We start from the raw sequence: 27037 nt of genomic DNA, 5'->3' as shown, positions 1-27037 counted from the left end.
TGTTTACATCTTCCTCTATTTCTTTTTTCAGTGTCGTGTAGTTTTCCGCGTATAGGTCCTTTACTTCCTTAGTTAAGTTTATTCCTAGGTATCTTAATTTTTTTGGTGCGATCGTAAATGGAATTGCTTTTTTAGTCTCTGTTTCTATAAACTCACTGTTGGTGTATAGAAATGCCATAGATTTCTTGGTGTTAATTTTGTATCCTGCTACATTGCCAAATTCATTTATTAAGCCAATTAGTTTTTTAATGGAGTCTTTTGGGTTTTTTATATACAATATCATGTCGTCTGCAAATAAGGATAACTTTACTTCTTCTTTTCCAATTTGGATGCCTTTTATTTCCTCCTCTTGTCTAATTGCAATGGCTAGTACTTCCAGTACTATGTCAAAGAGGAGTGGCGATAGTGGGCATCCCTGTCTTGTTCCTGTTTTTAGAGGGAATGGTTTTAGTTTTTGCCCATTGAGTATGATGTTGGCTGTGGGTTTATCATAAATAGCTTTTATTACGTTGAGGTATGATCCTTGTACTCCCACCTTGTTAAGAGTTTTTATCAGGAAAGGGTGTTGGATTTTATCAAATGCTTTTTCTGCATCAATTGATATGACTATATGATTTTTATCTTTCAATTTGTTTATGTGATGTATCACGTTTATTGATTTGCGGATATTGTACCAACCTTGCATTCCTGGAATAAATCCTACTTGGTCATGGTGTGTGATCTTTGTGATGCTCTGCTGGAGCCGATTTGCTAGAATTTTGTTGAGGATTTTGGCATCTATGTTCATGAGGGATATTGGCCTGTAATTCTCTTTCATTGAGTTGTCTTTATCGGGTTTTGGTATTAGGGTGATGCTGGCTTCATAGAAGGAGTTTGGAAGTGTTCCTTCCTCTTGAATTTTTTGGAATAGTCTGAGGAGGATAGGTTTTAGTTCTTCCTTGAATGTTTGGTAAAACTCTCCTGTGAAGCCATCTGGCCCTGGGCTTTTGTTTGCTGGAAGTTTTTTGATGACTGTTTCAATTTCTTCCCAAGTCACTGGTCTATTGAGATTTTTAGATTCTTCTTGATTGAGTTTTGGAAGTTTGTATTTTTCTAGGAATATGTCCATTTCCTCCAGGTTGTTCAGTTTGTTGGAATAGAGTTGTTCGTAGTATTTTGTAACAATCCGTTCTATTTCGGTGGGGTCTGTTGTTATTTCACCTCTTTCATTTCTGATTTTGTTTATTTGGGTCCTCTCTCTTTGTTTCTTGGTTAGCCTGGCTAGCGGTCCATCTATCTTGTTTATTCTTTCAAAGAACCAGCTCTTGGTTTTGTTGATCTTATGTATTGTTTTTTTGGTCTCTATGTCATTTATCTCTGCTCTGATTTTTGTTATTTCCTTCCTTCTGCTTACACTGGGTTTTTCTTGTTGCTCCTTTTCTAACTCTTTGAGTTGTAGAGTTAGATCATCTGTTACTATTTTTTCTAGTTTTTTGCAATAGGCTTGTAAGGATATGAACTTCCCTCTCAAAACTGCTTTTGCTGTGTCCCAAAGATTTTGGATTGTTGTGCTTTCATTGTCATTTGTTTCCAGGATGTTTTTAATTTCTTCCTTGATTTCTCTGGTAACCCAGTCCTTGTTTAATAGCAAGCTGTTTAGTCTCCATGTGTTTGATTTCTTTGGATTATTTTTATTGTAGTTAATTTCCAGTTTTATGCCATTATGGTCTGAGAAGATACTTGATATGATTTCTATCTTCTTGAATTTGAAGAGACTTTGCCTATGTCCCAAAATGTGGTCTATCTTTGAGAATGTCCCATGTGCACTTGAGAAGAATGTATATTCTGTGGCTTTGGGGTGGAGTGTCCTGAAGATGTCAATTAATTCCATCTGGTCTAGTGAGTCATTTAGGATTGATATTCCTTTGCTGATTTTTTGTTTAGATGATTTGTCGAAGGGTGACAGTGGGGTATTAAAATCTCCTACTATGATTGTATTGCTATTAATCTCTCCCTTAATGTCCTCTAGCAGTTTTTTAATGTATTTGGTTGCTCCTGTATTGGGTGCATATATATTTACCAGGGTTATTTCTTCTTGTTGGATTGTTCCCTTTAGTATTATGAAGTGGCCTTCATTATCTCTTGTTATGTCCTTCACTCTGAGATCTAATTTGTCAGATATAAGTATTGCTACCCCAGCTTTTTTTCATTTCCATTTGCCTGGAAAACTTTTTTCCATCCCTTCACCCTCAGTCTGTGTGCATCTCTTTTTCTGAGGTGGGTTTCTTGTAGACAACAGATGTATGGGTCTTGTTTTCTTATCCAATCTGTTACCCTATGTCTTTTGATTGGAGCATTTAATCCATTTACATTTAAGGTTATTATTGATAGGTACTCATTTGACGCCATTTTTATTCTATACCCGTGTTCCTTCTTCACTTCTTATTTCTTTATTTTTACAGTAGACCCTTTAGCATTTCTTGCATTGCTGGTTTGGTGGAGATAAATTCCTTCAGTCTTTTTTTGTCTGTGAAGCTCCTGATTTCCCCTTCAATTTTGATTGATAGCCTTGCTGGGTACAGTATTCTTGGATTCAGACCCTTCCTTTGCATGACTTTGTATATTTCATCCCATTCCCTTCTGGCCTGATAAGTTTCTGTTGAGAAATCAGTTGCTAGTCTGATGGGGGTTCCTTTGTATGTAACTTTCTGTCTCTCTCTGGCTGCTTTTAAGATTCTTACTTTGTCGTTGTTGTTTGCCAATTTAATTATAATGTGCCTTGGAGTCTGTCTTCTGGGATTCATTTTGCTTGGGACTGCGGGCATCTTGGATTTGTGTGGGTTTTTTCTTTTCTATTTCAGGAAAGTTTTCTGTCATTATTTCTTGAAATACTTTTTCCATGTCTACCTCAGTTTCCTTTCCTTCTGGAACCCCTATTATTCGAATATTATTTTGTTTTGTTTTGTCCCAAAGCTCCCGTAGGCTCTCCTCCTGCTTTTTAATCTTTTTTTCTAGAAGTTGCTCTACTTGGGTATTTTTTTCCATCTTATCTTCTAGCTCACTGATGCGGTCCTCTGCTTCATCTAGTCTACTCTTGATGCTTTCTATTGAGTTCTTCATGGTAGCGATGTCGCTTTTCATTTCTTCTTGGTTCTTCTTCAGTTCCTCATGGCTCTTCTTCATTTCCTCATGGTTCTTTCTCATTTCTTCTTGGCTTTTGTCAAATTTCTCTTCCATTCTTTTTAGCCATGCTATGATCATTACTCTGAATTCTTGCTCTGGCAGGCTGCTTACCTCTGGCTCGTTTACTTCCTTTTCTGGTGATGCCTGCTTTTCTTTCAAGTGCGGACTATGTTTTTGTCTCCCCATGGCCTCTCACTTTGCCATTCTTATTTATCACTTGGCCAAACTATAAAATTGACAGTTTCCTCAACTTTGTTCCTCTTAAACAATTGTTTTGCATTTCGTAGCACATTTCTTGGTTTTTACATTATTGATGGTTTCTTCTCAGTAACTCCTTTTCTGCTTTAAATACCCCAGTCTCCTATCTGGGCCTCCAGTTTTTTTAATATACTTTTTAGATTACTTCATCCCAAAGTCAGCTGATCTTAAAAACCATTTATTTACCAAATCTATACTTTCAGCCCTGACATTTCCCAAGAGTTCTTACTGATTTAACTAATACCTTAGAAACCTCCACATGGACATTTTATTATCATCACAGATTCCCTTGTTCACACCTTCATTTCTGTCTTTTCCCATCTTGATAAATGGCAATGTCATCTAATTAGTACCCTGTAGTTTCTACCTCTTAAATCTATCACAGTTTAGTCTATTTTTTTTTTTTTTTAAATCACCACTGTATAGTATATAGTAGTTAAGAGCTGATTCTAAAATCATACTGTTTGAGTTCAAATCCTGATTCTCCACATACAGGTTTTGTGACCTGGGACAGGTTACTTAACCTCACTGTATATCTCACTGTTCTTGTTGGTAAACTTGTGAAATTATTAGAACTATGCTGGAACATAGCAAGTACTTTATTCATCTTGAGTATCAGTACTGCTTCTACCATCATCACCACCTCCATTCCCATCCTGGTCTAAGCCTCTATCATCTTTCTTATGAGGACTACTTCATTAATCTTCCAATTGTTTTCTCTACCTATATGCGTGTTTTCCACTCACCTGCCCCAAATCCATTCTAACCCACTCTGCATACAATAGAATGACTTTTCTCAGATATAAATTATATAACATTCCCAGGCCAAAAAATAATCTGCAGGCTTTTCATTGATTATACTTGCTGTAAATTTCAGATTTACATGACTCTTAACTCAAACCCATGTAACTTCATCTCTTCCCTTACTGCTCTTTTAGCCACTGTGATATAGCTGTACTATTCATTTTTTCTTTGAGCAGAGTAAATTACCCTCCTCAGGGTCTTTCTACTCTTTGTATCCTAAGCCTGGGATATACCATCCCTTGTCCTCATCATTTAGATTTTCACTTAATGTTACCTTTCTTACTTCCCAACCCAAAGACGCCACTCTGATAGTGATAGTCTCTAACTCACCATACCCTTATTTTAAGTTTGCCAAGACTTAGCATGATCTGACATTTGTGTTTTTTGGTTATCTGTTTTTTCCACTAGAATGTGAGTTACAGATTTCTATACCTTTGTGAGTTCAAACTATATCCCTAACCCCTAGTTTAGTGTCTGGCTTTATAAAAAAAGTGATGGAGAAACTTTTGAGAATACCTTTATTTTTTACTTCATTTCCCAACCTTCCTACTCTGTATGTTACACGGTGTCCTGAATGAACCCAAGTTCAGGAAAACAGTGCTTAGACTTTAAACTAGATTCAGCTCCCAGTTACCAACTAGAGTCTTCATCAAGTAGAGCTGGATTTTATCAGGATTTACTTGACCACTGAATTATCTGCAATATCTGGACATAAAAGATTTGATACAGCTGCCATTAAAGTAGCTTAAATATAGTATCCTTTGAGGTCTTATTTTATACAATTCTTAACAACCAAATATTCTCAAATGAACCAGAAGAATGCTTAAGTAGTTGCTACTTATTGGCGTTTATCTCCTAAAGACATTGGAAATTACAAAAATAGGTGGTAGAGCTTGATACCTGATTAGAAACAAGATCATTCACCTCACTTTCAACAGCTCAGCATAATGTTTTTAGTTTAGTAAATGAAGACGTTTTATGTTACTGGCTTTAGAAGTGTATGCAGTTCTAGTGGGTAAGGGCTAAAGGAGGAAATTATAACAATAAGAATGAAAGTATGTGAATGAATCTGTGAAATGAAGAAAAACAAGATACTGAAATATAGGGCATCCTTCATTCTAAAGCTGGAGTAGTTTCTAAAACAGGTTCTTTATTTTGAGCCACAGCATGGACAACACCAACAACACAGTACTCTGCAAGGATTTCTTTTTTTATATTTCACAGCTAGTCCAAATTTCTCTTTAGTAGTGTTAACATACTCTTTTGTACCATTCACTGTCATTTCAATATTATTGATGCTTTCTCCCTGTTCTTCTACTAAAAGATATATATGCATGAAAAGCTCCCTTAAATCCTTCATTTGATTCTCCAAATTAACAAGTTCCTTGTGTCTCTGTTCTATCTCTGAGAGTTGTGCTTTAGTGATATTGATTTCTGTAAGCAAGCTTTCATTGAAAACTTCCCATTTTCCTTGATGAAGCATATCATTTACTTCTTCTTCAGGCACTTGCTTTCCAGCAACTTCAAGCTGACGGAAAATAAATTTCTTGCACTTCTCTTGCTTTGTTGCTATTGTGTCATTGTATATCAACATAGTTTGCTGAAAATGGTGGAACATTGCGGCATGCTGAGATTTAAGGATCCTTGTGACCACTGATGATGGACCAGTTTCAGCCTCTGACTTTTTTGCTTCTTTTATTAAATCGTCCAAACCTCTCTTGATGTGTTCTGCTTGGGTTTTAATCTCTTTCGTAATGCTCGACTCTTTTTTAAGGAGACTAAATCTTCTCATTGAAGCCACCAGACTTTTCTGTTGCTGCCCAAATTTTTGAACATCGTCTGTCAAACTGTTAATACTCTCCTGAAGTTTTTGGATGTCATGTAGGTATCTCTCAGCTACAGGTTCTCTTTCATAAATAACAGCTTGCTGCAGAATTCTTCCTTGTTCCTCTGCTTCTGTAGTTGACACATGCCTGTCTCTAGAGAGTTCGAGTTCCTTCGTTCTTTGCTTTAGTTCTTGAAGTCGATCCTTCATCTTCCCCTTTTTCCTAGGAAGCAAAAATGGTTGAGTTGAACAAAGAAAAGGTGGGTATTTCCCCCTGATCAGTTGGCTTCACAAAGCTATATCTATCTATCTCCCAGAAAAATCCACCGAGTTTTCTGAAAATAGGTTAAAAATGAGAAAAATCAATAATTTCATGATAGCTAAAAGAGAAAACATGATGTAAAATAATGTCTAAATTGCTTTGCATAATTATCGGGCTACTATGAGTCTATTCAGTTGTGTGAAGTAGCTGAGAAAGTAGTGACAGAGATACAACTGCCCCAAAATAATTTTTAAAAGATCTTTTTTATTGATTTTTAGAGAGAAGGGAAGAGGAAGAGAGATAGAAACATCGATCAGCTGCCCTCCTGCACACCCCCTCCTGGGGATGAGCTTGCAATTGGGGCATGTGCTCAGACTGGGAATAGAACCGGTGACCTCTTGATGCTTGCATCGATGCTCAGCCACTGAGCCACACTGGCCGAGCTTCCCCAAAATAGTATTTTGTGTCATGATGCTGTCATGTAATAATAGATTGTTCTTGATATGGGAAGATATGTCTTAGGATGGAAGATTTTACTTGACCATATCTTTAACTTTTAAAATGGGAAGGGCACCTGGAATTTCCCTTAGTACTTAAGCTACTGTTCTGGATTAATTTGGTCTAAGTAATATTTAAAATATACTCATTTTGTTAAATATACATGATTTAATTAAAACCAGTATATTGACAGGGAAGATTTCATATGAGAGCTTTAAGCAATATAGATAATGTTAAATTTATCTTAAAATAACTGAGGCTCCCAGAGTAACACACTATTTCAGCGTTTTTCAACCGCTGTTCCGCGGCACACTAGAGATGTTGCCTGGTGTGCCGTAGGTGCAGACAAGACAAGAATTTTATAATTTTTCACTATTTTGTTTACTTAATATTTCATAATAAAGTAATTATAAAATACTTTCTTTGTGTTTATTTGATTCCTATTCAAGAGAATTACTTTATATATAGTCAATATAGGCACAGAGTTAAATTTTTTAACATTTTCTAATGGTGGTGTGCCTCGTGATTTTTTTCATGAAACAAGTGTGCCTTTGCCAAAAAAAGGTTGAAAAACACTGCACTATTTGATATAGTTTTGTTTTCTTATCCATTGCATACATATAAAAACCTATTCTTGGTCTGATTTTACTGATTTCTCAATTGTAGTATTCTGCAAAGATATCCAGACTGTCTTAGAACAAAATTTATGTTAAGGGAGATTTTACAAACATGAGAATATTCTCTATAATAAAAGTCTAGTATGCTAAGTGTTCAGTTGTCCAGTCGGATGTTCAACCAATCAGAGCATAATATGCCAATGATATCTGTTGGCTGCTCAATCACTGCTATGACACACACTGATCACCAGGGGGCAGTCAGCCAGTCGATAGGATGTGCAATGACCACCATGGGGCAGACACTTTGACTGGTAGGTTAGTTTGCTGCTGGGGTCCAGCCAATCGGGACTGAGCAAGATGGGCAGGACAAGCCCTGGAGCCCTCTCATGGTTCCTCCCAGCTTGCCAACCTCCCACGTCCTTCCCTGGCCCCAGTGGTGCACTGCTGAGGTCCCTTAGCCTGGCCTGTGCCTTCTCACAATCCGGGACCCCTTGGGGATGTTAGAGGGCCAGTTTCGGCCCGATGGTGGAATGACCAGTCGTTATGATGCGCACTGACCACCAGGGGGCAGATTCTCAAAGCAGGAACTGCCCTTTGGGGGTCAGTGTACTTCCACAGGGGGAGCATCACTCAGCCAGAAGCCCTGAGCTGGGCTCATGACTGGCGAGCACAGCATTGATGGCGGGAGCCTCTCCCACCTTCATGGGAGTGCTGAGGATGTCTGACTGCTGGCTTTTGGACATGCCCCAAGGGCTCCTGGACTGAATTTCATGCACTGGGCCTCTAGTATTAATATAAAATTTTATTTTAGGGTCACTGATAACATTGACATTGTGTTGATAATTGTCCATAGGATTAATTTGTAATGATATATACTTATATGTATCTGAAATGAAGTGAATAAAAAGCAATCTTTGCTAATAAAATATTTAATTTTTATAGAACATCTTGATTTTAGAAAGGCATTTAAAGTACCTTTCATCATATTTTTGCAGTTAAGAAGAAGCTGTTAAGGGAGTTACAAACAGCTCTTGAATTACATAGAGAATTGGTGTCAATCATAAGAAAAGAACTCTAATGTTATGCTGTTATGCTATGGGACTCAGTTTTAATATATTTATGGAAATATTTTTTAAATATATTTTTTATTCCTTTCAGAGAGGAAGGGAGAGGAAAAGAAAGGTAGAAACATCAATGATGAAAGAGAATAATTGATTGGCTGCCTGCTGCACGCCCCCTTACTAGGGATCAAGCCTGCAACCCGGGGCATTTGCCCTTAATGGGAACTGAACCTGAGACCCTTCAGTCTGTAGGCTGACACTCTGTCCACTGAGCCAAACTGGCTAGGGCTTTCTATGCAGATATTTTATCAGTGATTTAGATGTTCTTATAAAGGTATGCTTATCCAATATGTTGGTGGGACAAAATTTGGAGGGGTCTTTATTATGGTGAAGTACGGAGTTGGAATTCAAAGATTAAAATAACATGGAACTCTATACTAAATGCTACAACAATGTGTTTAATCAAGGTAGATATAAGTTCACCCAGTTGTTTAGAAAACAAATTTACATCTACTAAATGGAAGCCCCTTGCATTCATAGCAGGGCTTATGAAATTACTGGAGATTTTAGTTACATACAAGCTTCCTGTCAGAACTATCAGAATAGCCATTTTGCTCTCTTGAGTTATTACTCCACTGACTATGTTAGTCAAAGCAAATGAGAGAGGGATTATGTTAGTTCTGAGTGTGGTATTTTGTGACGAAAATTCATAAATTAGAAATTTCCGAACTGTCATGGTAAGGATGAGATTGGAAGACCATACATAATATATGGAAAAGTATTAAAAGGAATGGAAATATTTGTCCTGCAAAAGAGAAGATAAGGGCAATATCTACAACTGTTTTCTAAAATGTGTAGGTCTGGATATGTAAAAGGAATTTGACTTACTTGGCCTAACTCCAAAGGTGGGAATTACATGGAGAGAGGTTCAATTTAGTATAAAGAAGACTCTTCACCCAAGTAGAGTTGTCCTGAGATGAAATGAACTGCTTCATGAGATAATCAGCTTGCCATCACTGGAGATGTTCAAGATGTTCTTCAATGATGACCCAGCTGAGAATGTAAAAACGATGCCTGCGTTGCATAAAATGTTAAACCAATGTCCTGATAATGTACCTTTGTTTTTAAAGGACTGACATTTTATCAATTAATTACTATGGCTTACTATATGCAAAGCTTTAAGTGCTATAATATATATTCAACAATACCTATCCTGAATAATTTACTATCCAAGGGGAGATGGAAAATATGCAATTAAAAATTAAACCATCACATTGATGCTTCTCTCTCTCTGTCTCTTCCCCTCTATTGCACTCTCACCAAAAAAATCAATAGAAAAATATCCTTAGGTGAGGATTAACAGAAAAAACAAACTAGATGAAAAATATTATGCTAAGCAAAATAATCCACTGAGAGAAAGAAAAGTATCATGATCTCACTCATATATGGAATCTAATGAACAAAATAAACTGATGAACAAAATAGATCCAGAGACATAGAAGCATGGAACAAAAAATTGAATCTCAGAGGAAAGGCAGTGTTGGAATTAACCAGAGGACTTATATGCACACATGCATAACCCATGGACACAGACAGTAGTGTGGTGAAGACCTGGGGCAGGCCGGGTGGACAGGAAGTGGGGACAGACTAGAAGGAATCAAAGGGGAAAAAAGGAACATCTGTAATACTTTCAACAATAAAAATAATTTTAAAAAATAACTGTAAAAGAAAAAATAGAAAATAAATTGCTTGAAACCATTTTTAAAAATGAAACTACACCGCCAACTTACACTGTACATAAGGATAAACTCTAAATAGATAAATGACTTAAGTGCAAATAGTGAAGTCATAAAAATCCTGGGAGAAAATATAGGCAATAAAATCTCAGACATCTCTCATAGAGTTTTTATTGATACATCTCCTAGGCCAAGAAAAACAAAGGAAAAAATAAACAAATGGACTACATTCAACTAAAAAACTTCTGCACAGCAAAAGAAACCATCATCAAAATGAAAAGGGATCCCACTGTATGGGAGAACATATTTACCAATGATATATCTGATAAGGGGTTAATTTCCAAAATATATTATGTAACTCAACAAAAGGAAGACAGTCCAATCAAAAATGGGCAAAGGACCTGAATAGACACTTCTCCAAATAGGACATACAGATGGCAAATAGACATATAAAAATGCTTGATGTCACTAATCATCAGAGATGCAAATTAAAAATCACAATGAGGTATTGCCTCTTGCCTGCCAGAATGGCTACCATCAATCAACAAACAAAGTGCTGGTGAGGATATGGAGAAAAGGGAACCCTAGTACACTGCTGGTGGGAATGCAGACTGGTGCAACCATTATGGAAAACAATATGGAATTTCCTCAAAATATTAAAAATGGAACTGCATTTTGACCCAGTGATCCTACTTCTGGGAATATATTGTAAGCATCCAGATACACCAACCAGAAAGAATATATACATCCCTATATTTGTAGCAGCATTATTTATATAGCTAAGATCTGAAAATAGCCAAAATGCCCATCAGCAGATGAGTGGATTAAAAAACTGTGGCACATCTACCCAATGTTACTGTAATAAAGAAAGGATTCTGCCGAAACCGGTTTGACTCAGTAGTAGAACGTCAGTCTGCGGACTGAAGGGTCCCTGGTTCGATTCCGGTCAGGGGCATTTACATTGGTTGCGGGCACATCCCCGGTGGGAGGTGTGCAGGGGGCAGCTGGTCGATGTTTCTCTATCATCGACATTTCTGGCTCTCTATTTCTCTCTCTTCCTCTCTGTAAAAAATCAATAAAAAATATATATATATTTTTTTTTTTAAAAAGAAAGGATTCTTACAATTTGCAACTGCATGGATGGACCTAGAGAGCATTATGCTAAGCAAAATATGTCCGTCGGAGAAAGATAGATCCAGAAGGATCAAACACCATCAAATCTCGGAGGGAAGCAGGGGAGTCGGGAAGGGGTAAGAGATTAATCAAAGGACTTCTATGCATACACATAAATTTAACGGATGGACACAGACAATAGTGGGGTGAGGGCCTGTGCTGGGAGGCAGGAGCGGGCTGGGTGAAGTCAATAGGGGAAAAAGGAAACATGTAAAACTTTCAACAATAAAGAATTTTTTAAAAAAGCTTTGAGACAGCATGGATGGACCTGGAGATTATGCTAAGTGAAATAAGTCAGTCAGAGAAAGACAAATGCCACATGATCTCACTTACGTGTGGAATCTAATGAACAGAATAAGCTAATGAACAAAATAGGTCCAGAGACATGGAAGCATGGAACAGATTGACAGATCTCAGAGGGAAGGGTGGTGGCTGGAAGAGGTTAACCAAATAATTTATATGCATACATGCATAACCCATGGACACAGACAGTAGTGTGATGAAGGCCTGTGGTGGAGTGGTTGCTGGGGGAAGGGAGTAAGGGCGGGGATGGAGGACATCTGTAATACTGTCAACAATAAAAGATAAATTGAAAAGATAAAAAATTAAAAATATATTTTTAAAAAAGTGTTTAAGATATCATGTCACTTTTAGATGAAAGAAAATTAGTAAAATGTGTATGAAAATCTCCCTCCCATCAGAGTCTGGACCCAGAGTCAAGTCCCCACCCGCCCTTGTGTGGCTCAAAATCGCAGGAGACCCAGACCCAGCTGCCCCCAACTCTGTCAAGCCCTGTGGGGCAGGGGTCACAGCCTCAGATCTCCAGGCCTGGTGCCAGGTGCGGGGCACAGCCTTAGGTCCCCCATTAAACCCCACCTGTCAGGGGGTGCAACATCAGGTCCCCTTTTAACCCCCACAGGGTGGGGACACAACCTCAGGTCCCCGGGCCCAGTGCAGAGGTGGGGGGTGGGGGGCACAGCCTCAGGTCCCCTGGGGCCAGAGGGAGTGACAACTATTTGCATAATAGCTCTTTATTATATAGGATGTTCAACTGCCAAGTAAAATAAAATGGCCTTGATGGAGTGAGGTTTTGCATAGATGTGATGAGCCAAAAAAAGCAAGTTCTGAGGGGTTCTAAATTGGGAGAGGTATTTTGAGAAAGGAGGGCAAGGGCGAAGGTTCTCTCTAGCAGGGATGGGAACATCTGGCCCATGGGCTATATAAGGCCTGTGAAATCATTTATTTTGGCCCTCCCAAGGCATTAGGGGTGAGTTAATTAAATATTTGATCAAATATATCGGGCTAGTTTTTACATTGATAATTTCGTATGGCCCTCAAATGATGTTATATTCAAATGGGGCCAGTCAGTGTAAGCTCAGTGGTTATGTGTCAACCTATGAACCAGGAGGTCAGTGTGATTTCTGGTCAGGGCACATGCTGGTTTGCAGGAGGCAGCTGATCAATGACTCTTTCTCATCATTGATGTTTCTCTTTTCCTTTTCCTTCCTCTCTAAAATCAAGAAAAATATATTTTTAAAAATCCTAATGGCCCTTGGCAGAATAAAGGTTCCACACTCCTGCTCTAAAAGAATAATTCCAGTAGCAGTTTCTAAAAGAGAGAAACTACAGAAGAATGCCTGGCTTTCAGAACCCTATTTGGTCTTTCTGAAGGTGTATAATTATTTTCAGATACATTTACAATTTATATATAAAATATAATAAACTTTTGCTAGCTCACCAAAAAAAAAAAAAGATATGTCACTTTTGATATAGCCATAGTTTTTCCTTTTTTAAGTTGTTTTAAAATTTATTTATTTTATTTTTTCTACCACCATTTATCCCCTCTATGCCCTCTTCCACCTCCACTTATCTCCTTCCCTCTTGCAATCACCACACTATTGTCCTTGTCCATAAGTTCTCTGTTTTCATTTGTTTAGTCTTCCATCTCCTACCCTCACCCAGCTGTCTGCCTGCTCTCTCTGAGTCTGTCTCTATTTTGCTTGGTAGTTCAGTTTGTTCATTAAATTCCACATATGAGTGAAATTTACTTTTCTTTCTCTGACTGGCTTATTTCACTTAACAATGTTCTCCAGGTTCATACATAATGTTACAAAGGGTAATTTTTCCCCTTTTTATGACAGAATCATATTCCATTGAGTAAATGTACCACAGCTTTTTTTTTTTAATCTATTCATCTACTGATGGACACTTGGGCTGCTTCCAAATCTTGTCTATTGTACATAACACTGCAGTGAACACAGGAGTACTACATATATTCTTTCAAATTAGTGTAAGTGAATCATTGACAGTTTTTGTTTTTTTAATTAAGTTCATACTGTTTTCCATGTGGCTGTACTAATCTGCATCAAAGGAAACCATTAACTAAATGAAAGAACAATCCACTGAATGGTAGAACATATTTGCCAATGATACATCTGATAAGGGGTTAATTTCCAAAATTTATAAAGAACTTATAAAACTCAACACCAAAACACCCCCAATCCAATTATAAAATAGGCAAAAGACCTGAATAGATACCTCTCCAAAGAGACATATGGATGGCCAATAGATATATCAAAAGCTGTTCAAGGTCACTAATCATCAGAAAAATATAAATCAAAACTATCATGAGATATCAACTTATACCTGTCAAAATGGCTATCATCAATAAATCAATAAACAACAAATGTCAGTGAGGATGTTGAGAAAAAAAGGAACCCTAGTGTACTGTTGGTGGGAATACAAATTGTCTCTTTTAAATGCTTTTCGTTTTCATCAAGTATTACATATACACAGCTTAAGAAGTAAAATAATTTCATTGCTTATAACAATATACAGTCAACCGCTGCCTGCCCCATCACACCTCATTGTCAGTTCCCGGTTCCCAAAGGGAGTCAATGTCAGCTCCTTAGATATAAGTTGCTTTTGAACTCCCTATTTCTTGGTAATCTGCTTATGTAGGTGTTAATTTTCAGATTTAAAAATTATTCTGATTATCTGTTTTGAAAGATGTGGGTTTAACCTTTTTTTAATACCTCACCATCTCCTCATTTTTTTCTTCAAATATAGGTATATCACAGTTTGGGTTAAACAGTGTTCTGCATTTATAACCAAATATACACATTAGAGGCCCAGTGCACTAAATTCATGCACTTGTGGGGGGTGGTTCCCTCGGCCTGGCCTGTGCCTGCTCACAGCCTGGGAACCCTGGGGGGATGTCCGACGGACAGCTTAGTGGGCCTAAGCCCCCGGTCAGACATCCTTAGCATTGCCACGGCGATGCGAGAGGCTCCCACCACTGCTCCTATGCTCACCAGCCATGAGCTGGGTTTCTGGCTGAGCTGCACTCCCCCTGTGGGTGCACACTGACCACCAGGGGACAGTTCCTGCATTGAGTGTCTGCTCCCTGGTGGTCAGCACACATCATAGTGACCACTCATTCCATCATTCGGTCATTTGCATATTAGCCTTTTATTACGTAGGATATGCTGTAGATGAGGCCCCCTAGACCCATAAGAAATGCAAAAATCCACTGTTAACTCATTCTCGAATTGCCCCCACTTAAAATCAAACTTCCCCCCTGTGGGGCGTGTGCTGCACCTTGGGAACCACTGGGCTTGACACTCTTCCTCTCTGAGCTTCATTTCTGAATCCATACGCATAGACCATGGGAATTGTAATCTCTTCTCCGCCTGCCTCACTGGGTTGTCATGAGGAGGTTCTGAGCTAATAAACTTAGAAATCAAGTAAGTGATGTCTAAATGGAAGGGATTGTTAATTTTAAGCTCATGGGCACCCTCACAGGTGGCAGGTGCTGATTGGGGAAGGGGGCATGATTGTTTCCTGGGACTGTAACTATGGAAGCTTTGCAGAGGGCTCTGCAGGCCTCGGAGGGGCGGGCTCTGGTCAGCAGCCCTGTAGTGGTGGTTGTCCCTGGAGGCACTGGTGGGGGGCAGGACGTTAAGGGGCCTCTAGGGGGGCAGAGAGGCCGAAGGGGGGGTTACCGTCCCGCTTGGTAACATTCTTTAAATTGTAAGGGGTTGATTTGCAGCTGTACCTGCTCAGGGTGGGGCGCCAATCTCCTGGAGTGGGGTGGAGGGGAGATAGGTGGGCTAGGAGGATAGCCGAGCCCCCAGCAAGGTTCAGCACGTTTCAGCCGTGGAGATGGCTCCTCTGCTGTCGAGGAAGTGGGGGCAGATAAAGGGCCTGACCCTGGAGGGCTGCCCAGGCCTGCCTCTGAAGTTGTAGGGAGGAGAGGCATGCACAGCGGGGGCCCGACAGCAGCAGGCCATGGGCCCCGCTGATGGATGGTTGCTGGTGTGCTGCTATTGTTGTGAGCACCCCTGGTGGTGGTGGCAGAGGGAAAAGATTGGGTGTCGGAGTTGTGGGCTACAGCTACCCCCCAGGCTGGGTCTGCTTCCTGTCTGGTCAGCCTCCCTGTACCCCAGGGGGCGTGGGAGTTGGGGTAGGGTGTTCATCCTTCTCCCCCAGGGGTACAGGAGTTGGGGTAGGGTGTCCCTGCAGGGGCATTGGAAGAGCTCCCATGGCCGCTTCCTTTTCCTTCTTTGCAGTCTGGGCTCCTGACAGGCAGTCTCCTCAGACCCCTGGAACTTGACTCCAGCCACCCGCCCCCTGCTGCATGTGCATCAGTATGCAAATTGGTCATTACGGGGACACCATTATGGACAAATTAGCATATTACCTCTTTATATGTATAGATTAGAGTCACCTAAGGCAGTGTTTCCCAACCTTCTCTCATGATGAGAATCACCTGGTGGACTTGTTAAAACACAGATTCCTGAATCCCAACTAAGAAGTGCTAAACTAGAATTTTTGGGAACATATAGGTAAAATTGTATACTTAACTAGTGCTCTAAGACAGATTTTATATACAGAGCACTAAGTTAGATTTTATATACAGAGCACTATAGGTAAAATTGTATACTTAACTAGTGCTCTAAGACAGATTTTATATACAGAGCACTAAGTTAGGTATGCAATTTTACCTATATGTTCCCAAAAATTCTAGTTTAGCACTTCTTAGTTGGGATTCAGGAATCTGTGTTTTAACAACTCCACCAGGTGATTCTCATCATGAGAGAAGGTTGGGAAACACTGACCTAAGGTACTATATACTTTCTCAAATAAGTTGGTTTTTTGTTTGTTTCTATGGCTAGAGCTAAGAGATTTACCCTTTTATTTTGGGAAAACTTTTCATTGACGTACTTTCACATATACAGAAAGTGCCCAAAACAAAATGTGCAGTTTGATGATTTTTCACAAAGTGAACATGCCCATATAATCATCACAATGATCAAGAACCATTTAACTTTTTAATTTTTCTTAAAATTATTGCCTAAGTTTTTCAGTTGCTTCATTTTCCAAGCATACTTCACTAATTCCTTCCAAAACGCTTAAGTTGAGCTGGAAATATCCTCTTAATGCATCTAAATATAATAGATATTCTGTTTTTTTCTTTCATTGTATTATTTTATCTTTTGAGACTTCTTCCCTGGATACCTCTAGCTTGACCTGATTTACCACATAGCTGTTGTGTTGGGATTTTTTTCTCTTTTGTTGTATGTCTCCTGCCATATACTTCCTTTTAAAATGTAAATGTGCTAACAACTTTTATTTTTGAAAATATTTTTATTCTATTTTTTACACCTGAATGATGTTTTCTGTGGATATAATTCTTACTTGAAAATTATATATTCCTTTAGCATTTTGAAAATTTTGCTGTTTTTCTCTTAACTTCTTTTGTTGCCCTTGAGGAATCTGCCATCTGATTCCTGATATTTTGTGTAAAATCTGAGACTTAAAAAAAAAATTTCCTTCATGAAACTTTTGGCCTTTTTATTTCTGATGTTCTAAAATGTCACAATAAGATGTCCAGCATAGGTCCTTATGCAATATTTGCTAGACACTTAGTAGCTTTCTCAATCTGAAAACTCATGTGTTGAAGATTTTCTTGGGGGGCAAAAATCTTAATTTTTAAAAGAACTTCTGCTTCTCCATTTTCTTGGTATACTTTTGTTTGAGGTTCCCCTATTTGGATGGTGACTTCCTTCACTATAATTTTTCTAGTGTCTGCAGGGTAAACTTTCTTGCTAGAGGCCATACAACTAAAAAGTGGCAGAACCAACATTCAGATATAAATCTGCCTGACTTGCACTTTTTTCCTAATTTGTGGTGATAGATTATCCTATTAAAACATACAAATGAAGCTGATCTGTATCAAATCTACACTAATAAAAGAGAAAGATGCAAATTGACTATACCTGCACGACAACCATCAGCCATTCAGGAGTGTACATGCAAATTAACCCACCACCTTTATTGATTTGCATACACAGGCACCTACAGCTAGAGCCAGGATGTTTGCGTCATTGCCATGGCAATGACACGGACGTTCTGAACTGCCCCAGCCATGCAGGGCCTCTGAACAGTGTGGGAAGGCAGGGCTAGAGCAGAGAGAGGCAGTTCCAGGGGCTAGAGCGGAGAGAGGCTGCTCTGGGGACCAGGGAAAGGAAGGCCCATTCTTGCATGAATCGTCATGCATTGGGCTTCTAGTATTATTATAAAAAGAAAAAGTTCTTGCAGAAAGAAGGTAATAGAGCATATCAGATCTAAAATAATTATGTTGTTTGCAACTTTATTAGGATCTTTAATCAGACTAAATTAAACACTTTACAGTTGAGAAGAGGAAAAGGAATTAGTACTGATCTCATAGACCTATATCACAGGAAGACTCTAAGAAAATTTAATCCTACCTTTGACATCATGTAGAAACTTGGGTTGTTATAATTTCTTGTACCTTAGCTCATAGTCATAGGCTGAGATAACATAGATGGAAGTGAAGTATACTTCATTCCTATTTATATACAGATATTTCTGTTTCCTATTATTTAAAAAAAATATATATTTGTACTAGAGGCCTGGTGCATGAAAATTTGTGCACTGGAGGTTGGTTCCCTCAGCCCAGCTTGCACCCTCTCACAGTCCAGGACCTCTTGGGGATATCCACCTGCCAGCTTAAGCCCTTTCCCCAGGGGGATCGGGCCTAAGCTGGCAATTAATATACTTCTGGCATCCTGGGAGCCCTTGGGGGATGTCCGATTGACAACTTAGGCTTGCTCCCTGCAGGCGGGGAGCAGCCCTAAGATGCAGTTGGGCATCCTTAGTGCTGTGGAGGAGGCGAGAGAGGCTCCTGCCACCGCTGCTGCGCTCTCAGCCATCAGCCCAGTATGTGGCTGAGTGGAGCTCCCCCTGTGGGAGCACACTGACCATCAGGGGGCAGCTTCTGCATTGAGCGTCTGCCCTCTGGTGGTCACTGTGCGTCAAAGCGACCAGTCTTTGCTGGTTATTCCGCCTTTAGGGTCAATTTGCATATTACCCTTTTATTATATAGGATTGAAGAAGGGAGAGGGAGAGAGAGAGAAACATCAATGATAAAGAGAATCATGGATTGCTGCCTCCTGCATGCCCCACACTGGGGATCAAGCCTGCAACCCAGACATGTGCCCTGATCAGGAATCAAACCTTGACCTCCTGGTTCATAGGTCAGTGCTCAACCAGTGGGCCATGCCAGCCGAGCCTGTTTCCTATTCTTGCACTAAGCTGAAACTATGAATTCTTATAGCTTCAAAGTATATAGTAGATATGCTGTTTGTGCACTGTTGTTTTTTAAATGGACTTGTATTCCTGATCATATGGGAAAAAGAAGAAAAAACATTGGAGACTCAAATGAGCAATGAGGGGGATGCAAACAAAACATTTTGATTTTTCATTTATGACAATAAGTTAAATCTAAGATGTTTATATAACTGCTAAGAAGCATCTAGCAAACTTTAAATTTCTCAAAAACTACAAGATCTCCAACTTTCTTTTTGATAGTATGACTTAGAACAAATCCTGAAACAACCCCCTTTAACATTTTTATGGCTAGAGAGATCTTTCTCTTTTAAATTAGAAATAAATGACCAATTTTTATCAAAATCCTGTTTTTCTAAAACATAGATTAAATTTTTTGCTCTTAAGAAATAGGATATTTCAAATTGATATTGTAGCACAGTGTATACCTTTACAAAATACTTTAGGAAGGTGAATGTTACTGTCACTGATTGTGGAAACCAAGACATTTGACTCTGACCTTTGCGAAGGTTGTCTTTCCCTGGGTTCTGTCTGTGAAAGAAAAGTTTCCTGAAGGAGTACCATACTTTCATATTTGAATAAAATTTACTTTAAGGAACTCTTCAAAATATATTGATATGCATTTTATATTCAATAATCTTAATAATTTGACTAGAAAAAAAACAAATATGCCGAATCTTTTTTTTATATGAATCTCTATATGTTACTGATACTCTAGGAAAAGCATTTCCCTTTAGGATTTTATATCATGGCATGCATAATATAGTAAATGATGTTTATATAAAATTAACTATAAAGTTTATATACTGTGTTCATCTTTGTTTATGGGTCCATGTCTTCATTTATTTCTTATGAATAGTTAAAGGGTATTTATGTTAAAGATTCTTTACTTTATTAGGTTATTTTGGTTGCTGAGGAATAAATATCTTTGTTGTAGTCACAAGCTTTTTCTCTTGGTGGTGGACAAGTATACTTAGTGAAGTTTATCAGTAGTTTATCTTCAGTGGTGAATTATATAAGAACTAGATCTCTGGAGTATGAAATTCGTGCATGGGGGGCCGGGGAGGGCGGAGAGGGGATTTTCCTCAGCCCAGCCTTCACCCTCTCCAATCTGGAACCATTCAATCAGATCTCAACAGGCAGTCTGGCATCCCTCTCACAATCCAGGACTGCTGGCTCATAACTGCTGGCTCTGACTGCCTGCATGATTGCCCCTAACCGCTTCTTTCTGCCAGCCTGATAACCCCCTAACCACTCCCCTGCCAGCCTGATCGATGTCTAACTGCTCCCCTTCTGGCCCGATTGCCCCTAATTGCCCTCCCCTGCTAGCTTGGTCCCTCCCAACTGCCCTCCCCTTGTGTCCACATGGCAGCAGCCATCTTGTGTGTTGGAGTGCTGGTCATTTTGTATATTACTCTTTTATTAGATAGGATGCCTGCAGTGCTCTGCATGGGGGTACATTCTTATCTCATTTTGGGGCACCATGGAGTAACCCAGGCAGTATAAATATGGGCCTAATTTTTATAGCCTGAGTGGATCCCTCACTTCTTGTTGTAATTCTGGACAAGCCAACAGAGATTTTTCTATCTTTTTATATAGACTGTGTTCTATTTTTTCTGGTTCATGCTTCATCTAGGAAGCTCAATTTTAATTCCCTATTATGAAAAAAACAAAACAAACAAACAAAAACCCCCTAAAACTCAGCTTTTAGTAGCTCACGGAGTTGCTTTAATTGCTGTTCTCTGCTTTGGTTATGAGTATGTTCCCTCCTTATCTCTGGCACTTGGACATTTCTTTACTTCAAATATAATATGTAGTTTTAAAATTTGTCTTTTTTTTCTCAAGATCATATTAAACACTTCTGTATGTAGAAAAGGGAAGAATTTCTTTTCTGTTCATCTTGACCAAAGGTCATAATGATTATCTTTTTTGTTGTTGTTACTCCTTACCTTAGGATAATTGTCCATTGATTTTTAGGGAGAGTGGAAAAGAGAGGGAAAGACTGAAAGAAATATCAATGAGACATCAATTGGTTGCCTCCTGCATGAGCCCTGATCAGGGTTGGGGCTGGAAAGGAACCTGCAACCAAGGTACATGCCCTTGACGAAATTGAACCCGGGACCTTTTGGTCCACAGGCTGACGCTCCACCCACTGAGCTAAACCAGCCAGAGCCATAATGATTATCTTTAGAGAGTTAACATAATTCAGAATGTTCCTCAAATCCTTGTTCATTTCTGCAGAAATTGACTTAATGTAGGTACTCAGTTGCACTTACATGTTGTATGCAAATGGCATTTTCTAGTAATTGCATACTCATAACTACATATATAACTAACCATTTAATTGCTTAATCATATATCTTTATAAAATAGAATATTAGGCAAAGTGAGACATGTAATCATATTAGAATTTAAAAGGTAGAAGAGACAAAATTCATAAACATAAAATATTAAGCTCACAGTTATCATTTAATTGCTTAAGCTAGGTGAAATAGATGAGACTACAATTTTACACAATCTTTACTATACCATAAATTTATTTTCTTAATGTTGGGAAAGTTCTATGTTTAACTTAATGCATTGCTATACTGTTTTGAATTGTACTGTCAATAATCGACTATATTTTTTAGGTTAAACGTATTTGCAAAAAGAAAGAACATTAATTTATAAACATGGTAATCAGCTTCAACAATTTGTTCTGGGAAATAGAAAAGTAAACTTGTATGACTCAAATAAAAGTTTCTCCACCCTAATGCAGACAGGAACATTTCCAGGAACAGGACTATAAATAAAAATTACCTAGTAATTTAAGAAATATACCCTGGGATAGATACATTATAGATTTTTAAAGATGTTTTCTTTTTATAGTTACTATATTGATTAAATAAAATATTTCAAGAAATGTAACCAGAACCAGTTCTTATCTAACATAAAATGGGGCATTTTATTTTATTTTTGGCTTTTTGTGAATGAGACCAGTTTGAAGAATTTCCCCAGTTCAAGGTGAAAGAAGCTGATGTTATTGGAATAGTCTCCACTTTGGCTACTTAAATGAGGGGAAAAAAATATTGCAAGTTGTATATATATTTCTCAAAATTTGAATTTTATGATGCTCTTGTAATGCAGTCTTTCAGGACCTTTTTATTTTATTTTACTTTTAATTTAGCTTAAGTAAGTTAGTTGTTAACTGACTTGTTTAAATATTAAGATTCTTTCTTACCTGATGAAAGTATGGTGTACATGCATACTTTGGTAACAATTATAAAATAACTTCGAGGAAATACCAGAAAATAAACTGTGTTTTGGTTAAGCCTCTCTATATATAGTGCTTTATTTTGGAAGTGTTAGACATCCTGTATATGTAGCAATTAAATGATTCTGAATTAAAAATGTAAAACTGTCAAATCAACTATAATATATTAAATTTTACAGTTACATACTGTTAATACACTAGCTAAAACATTTTAAAAGTTAATACTTTGATATTTCACAGTGATCCTTTTACAAGATTATGTTCTAATTTACTCAGATTAACTTTAAATATTCTGGGAAACAACAATGAATAAATTAATTATCTTAACTTTTTAAAGGTTATGCATTTGGGCATAAGCTTTTCAGAATTCAATGTTAAGTGTTCTTTAAAGCAAGTAAGTATGACTAATTTGTAACCATTTTAAAAAGCAAGAATTTTAAGTTTGTTTTTATAGGATCTGAATTTCCCCTGTTTCCAAAATGAGAAGCTCTTTTTTAAAGGACTTAAAAGAAGTTGATTTTTTATTATAGTTGTCTATTTCTGAGATCTCTAAACCTAGATCTTGTTCCATTTATTAGCAATATATAAGAGTATATCAGCTCCTGGTAGTCGTGTCTAAATCTGAACAAAACAGGTGATTTTAATTATCTATTGAGCTATTTTTAAATGTCACAGATTTCTGGCTACAGGTGTCTCACATTAAAAAACACAGAAAAGAGTGGTTTATTACCTTTGTCTTGTTCCTTTTGTTGCTTTTCCACCTTCGGTGTTGGAGTCCTTTCTTTGAGAGGAAAACCTGTCATCTGTAACGTTTTGATCAAATGATTTGTCTCTATCTTATAGTTCACAGGCGATTTCTGTACATTTTCATATCATTAACTTAATTGAAAGCCAATTTAGGAAGCCAAATAAGTTAGAGATAAAGTTGTCCTTTTGCTGAGAAGAACAAATTGCTTACTTCACACCCGGAGAATCCGGTTCTGCCAGTTAACCGCCCATTCTTTAGATTAAAGGGAGATCATTTTCATTGGAGCTAGTTGGTAACAGGAAGTCCTTGTTAAACTGCCTACATGGAGTATTTGGCACAGGTTCTGTAATTCCATTTCTATATTACATACAAAATACATTAGTTAATAAAATGGGGGTTGTAATTAAACAAAGGTTTCTTGTCATTTTTTAGGTATCAAAATTGCTAAAATATACAGAATTCAGAATAAATAGGAATGGAAAGAAGCTTGGTGTAAAAGCTTTTTGTTCCATTTATTTTAAAATGATTGCATTCTAGTCTATTTTAGGAAATCCCAAGGGCTTCACTCATAAAATCATTGAACGACAACTGCCTGAAAAGAGCTCCTGTCTTTAAAGCTTCTACCCCACTTTTCTTGCTATTGTACCTGGTGTTCTTATTTTAAAATAAGTTTCTTCCAGAGTTTTCAATATAGGGAAACTGAAGTTGAGCTGCAATGTTATGCAATTTATTTTATCAGTATAACAATTCAAAATTAATTTTTATCAGGGTGAAATATTTGTTTGAAAAATTGGAAATAAAATATCTCTAACATTAGTAAATTTCTTTTTAAAAAAATATATTTTATTGATTTCTCACAGAGAGGAAGAGAGAGGGACAGAAAGCTAGAAACATCGGTGAGAGAGAATCATCAATCAGCTGCCTCTTGCACACCCCCTACTGGGGATGTGCCCGCAACCTAGGGACATGCCCTTGACCTGAATCGAACCCGGACCTTTCAGTCCACAGGCTGACGCTCTATCCACTGAGCCAAACCGCTTTCGGCAGTAAATTTTTTTACCATCCCTTTTTTTCTGCCTGATTTTTGTGATTTGAGGGTAAGAGCAGGGGCACTGGTATAATTTTTATCAAGGTGACATTTGCCTTTATTCTTTGATTTAGTATACCTACTTCCTGGAATCTGTTCCCAAAATAAAAAATAACTCGTTCCCACAGAGAGGGATTAGTTAAGTAATTTAAAACTCAGTATTTTGACTGCATTACTTGTGGAATATATTTTAGAGACAAGAATAATCACCAAGAGATTTTAACTTGCATTTAGTAATCTTTTTTTTTTTTAAATATATTTTATTGATTTTTCACAGAGAGGAAGAGAGAGGGATAGAGAGTTAGAAACATCGATGAGAGAGAATCATCGATCAGCTGCCTCTTGCACACCCCCCACTGGGGATGTGCCCGCAACCAAGGTACATGCCCTTGCCCGGAATCGAACCCGGGACCTTTCAGTCCACAGGCCGATGCTCTATCCACTGAGCCAAACCGGTCCCGGCGCATTTAGTAATTTTTAATAATGTTGGCATTGTTATCAGAGAAATGTATGGACACTCTTTCTCCATAGTGGGAGTGGGATTCTTGGAGGCTGCTGCTAGAATAAGCATTTCCGGAGGCACTCACAGGAGGATGAGATGTGGTAGGAAGCTTTATGTGCATGGAATTATATAAACCTCTGTTTCCAAAGTCCCATTTCCCTTAATCCAGTCCTGGATAAAGTGCAGCTGAGGATTCAGGAGAGCTAGAAACAAAGCCAGTGTCCAGAGTTTCTGTCCCATGTTGGAGCTGGGTCTGATTTTGCATGAGTCCATTAGTCCATTGTGTGTGGACAAATGCAGGACCATGAGAGTCCTACAAGCCAGGAGCAGGAACCAAGAAGCAAGAGAGCAAACTCCTTTGTTTAGGCGTTTAGGTATCTCAAATCTTCCCATACCTGCAGTGGCCACACCTATCCTGGCCAATGACTTGTCCTCAGATGTGATTGACAGGCAAGTAAGTACCTTCCCTTACTTGGGCATGCCTCTAATATTTGGCCTTTCCTTTGTTCCTTTCCAGTTACTCATAACTAGTTAATTACAACGATATCATTATTCTTGTGTTGAAACATATATATTGTAGGATAAAGCAAATAGTTAATATCAGTGTTATTAGGAACTTCATTTTTCGGCATAAGAAAAAAGTGATACAATTTAAGAAGTTAAGCCGGGACCGGTTTGGCTCAATAGATAGAGCGTTGGCTTGGGGACTGAAAGGTCCCGGCTTCGATTCCGGGCAAGGGCATGTACCTTGGTTGCGGGTATATCCCCAGTAGGGGGTGTGCAAGTGGCAGCTGATCGATGACTCTCTCTCATCGATGTTTCTGACTATCTCTCTCCCTTCCTCTCTGTACAAAATCAATAAAATATATTTTTTAAAAAAGGTTAAGTAAAAGTGTGATAATATTTTATTAAAAATGGAAAAATCAATATGGGCTCATGATTTAAATTTTTCTTTCTTAAAAAAGCTACCCCCCCACCTTTGTCCATTGAAAAAGGGTCTAGAAAACAATGGCAAGGCAATAGCAATAAATGTTCCTAGCACCCAGATTGTGGTCTTTAAAATATCAGTCCTCACTGAAAAGAACAAGGGCTCCTTAGGGAGATTGAGATTCCAAATCTAGAATATTGTCTCTTACAAAAAAATCAAGAAAATATAAAAAACATGGAGTTGTACAGGAAGAACACAGAAGCCAACACCATGAGGATTTCCACTGACCAAATTGTGTAACTTTGAGCCTCAAAAATAATCCCCCTTCCACCACTCAATCTTCATATGGGGAGTGTGAGAGGCAGCTGATCAATGTTTCACTCTCACATCAGTGTTTCTTCCTGTCTCCCTCCCCTTTCATCTCTCTCACAATATCAATGAAAAAAAATCTTTAAAAAGTAACTACAATTATTGAAATATAAATATATTTTAAAAATCTATTTCATAATGATATACCACACAAACCAAAAAAAAAGGCAACTTGATCACCTTTGGAGGTGGATATAGCATCAATTTATTAAGAAAATTAGGAAATGAAGCCAAAGGATCAAACATTTACCTTAACTTTTCTCTGAATTGTATTTAAGTAAGAGTTAGCAAGTAATTGATGAAAGCTTACTTTTTAGCAAAAATTCAGTAAATGCAAAAGGAATATAGAACTAGGAAAGTCATGATTTTATAAGCTCTTATAAAATCATGGAATTTAGCAAAGGTCATCGGTGGATGTTAAATTCATTAGATGGGAGTATTTTGGCTGAATCAGGCTGACTCCAGCTGAATCCACTGATCCATTTTACATCACTAAATGGTGCAACCAGATGCCTTCAAAGTAACCAACACAATGTGGATAATTTATATGTATATTGAAGAGGAAGGAAGAGGGAGAGAGATAGAAACATCAGTGATGAGAGAGAATCCTTGAATGGCTGCCTCCTGCACAATCCCCACTGGGAATCGAGTCAGCAACTCAGACATGTGCCCTGACTGGGAATTGAACCCTCACCTCCTGGTTCATTGGTCGACACTCAACCACTGAGCCATGTCAGCCAGGCCATGTGGATAATTTTTAAAGATAGGTGATAAGGGTTCATTAGATTTATTGTTCTATATAATTGTTAAATAATATATTTTCACCTGAAATATCTATCAAACCCTGACCAAGACAGTGTGTTATTAAACTTTTTTACCTCTGCCATCTGATAACAAATTGTGTTATTTTGTGATAACTTTTTTTTTTTTAAGAACTTGTTTTGGTCCGGAGGCATGGTTCAGTGACTGAGCATCAACCTGTGAATCAGGAGGTTACAGTTTGATTCCCAGTAAGTGTACATGCTTGGGTTGCAGGCTTGATCCCCAGTTTGGGACATGCAGGATCAGATCAGTGATTCTCTCTCATCATTGATGTCGCTC

At 38.1% G+C, this 27037-nt stretch overlaps 2 protein-coding genes across 5 annotated transcripts in view; one reads left to right on the top strand and one right to left on the bottom strand.

The window, feature by feature from the left end:
* ARL13B (ARF like GTPase 13B) overlaps nucleotides 1-27037 on the top strand; it is a 77639-nt gene that overhangs the window by 30779 nt on the left and 19823 nt on the right. The window lies entirely within an intron of this gene.
* Nucleotides 5236-23439, bottom strand: STX19 (syntaxin 19). Of its 4 annotated transcripts, none has more exons than XM_084875522.1 (3): nucleotides 23033-23439; nucleotides 9376-9561; nucleotides 5236-6272 (listed from the first exon to the last, which is right to left on the bottom strand). In XM_084875522.1, the coding sequence occupies exon 3, from the start codon at nucleotides 6257-6259 to the stop codon at nucleotides 5375-5377; it is 885 nt and encodes a 294-aa protein (XP_084731648.1). In that variant the 5' UTR covers nucleotides 6260-6272; nucleotides 9376-9561; nucleotides 23033-23439; the 3' UTR covers nucleotides 5236-5374. The 4 variants fall into 4 exon arrangements, with proteins under 4 accessions (XP_084731648.1, XP_084731650.1, XP_084731649.1 ...); XM_084875524.1 differs by having other exon boundaries at nucleotides 9444-9561; XM_084875523.1 differs by having other exon boundaries at nucleotides 9376-9540.

This window comes from Pipistrellus hanaki, assembly GCF_964339955.1.
Source record: "Pipistrellus hanaki genome assembly, chromosome: 2".
In the NCBI taxonomy this organism is placed as follows: Eukaryota; Metazoa; Chordata; class Mammalia; order Chiroptera; family Vespertilionidae; genus Pipistrellus; species Pipistrellus hanaki.
The sequence above is the reverse complement of the archived record's forward strand: the minus strand, read 5'-3'. Positions and strand labels throughout refer to the sequence as shown.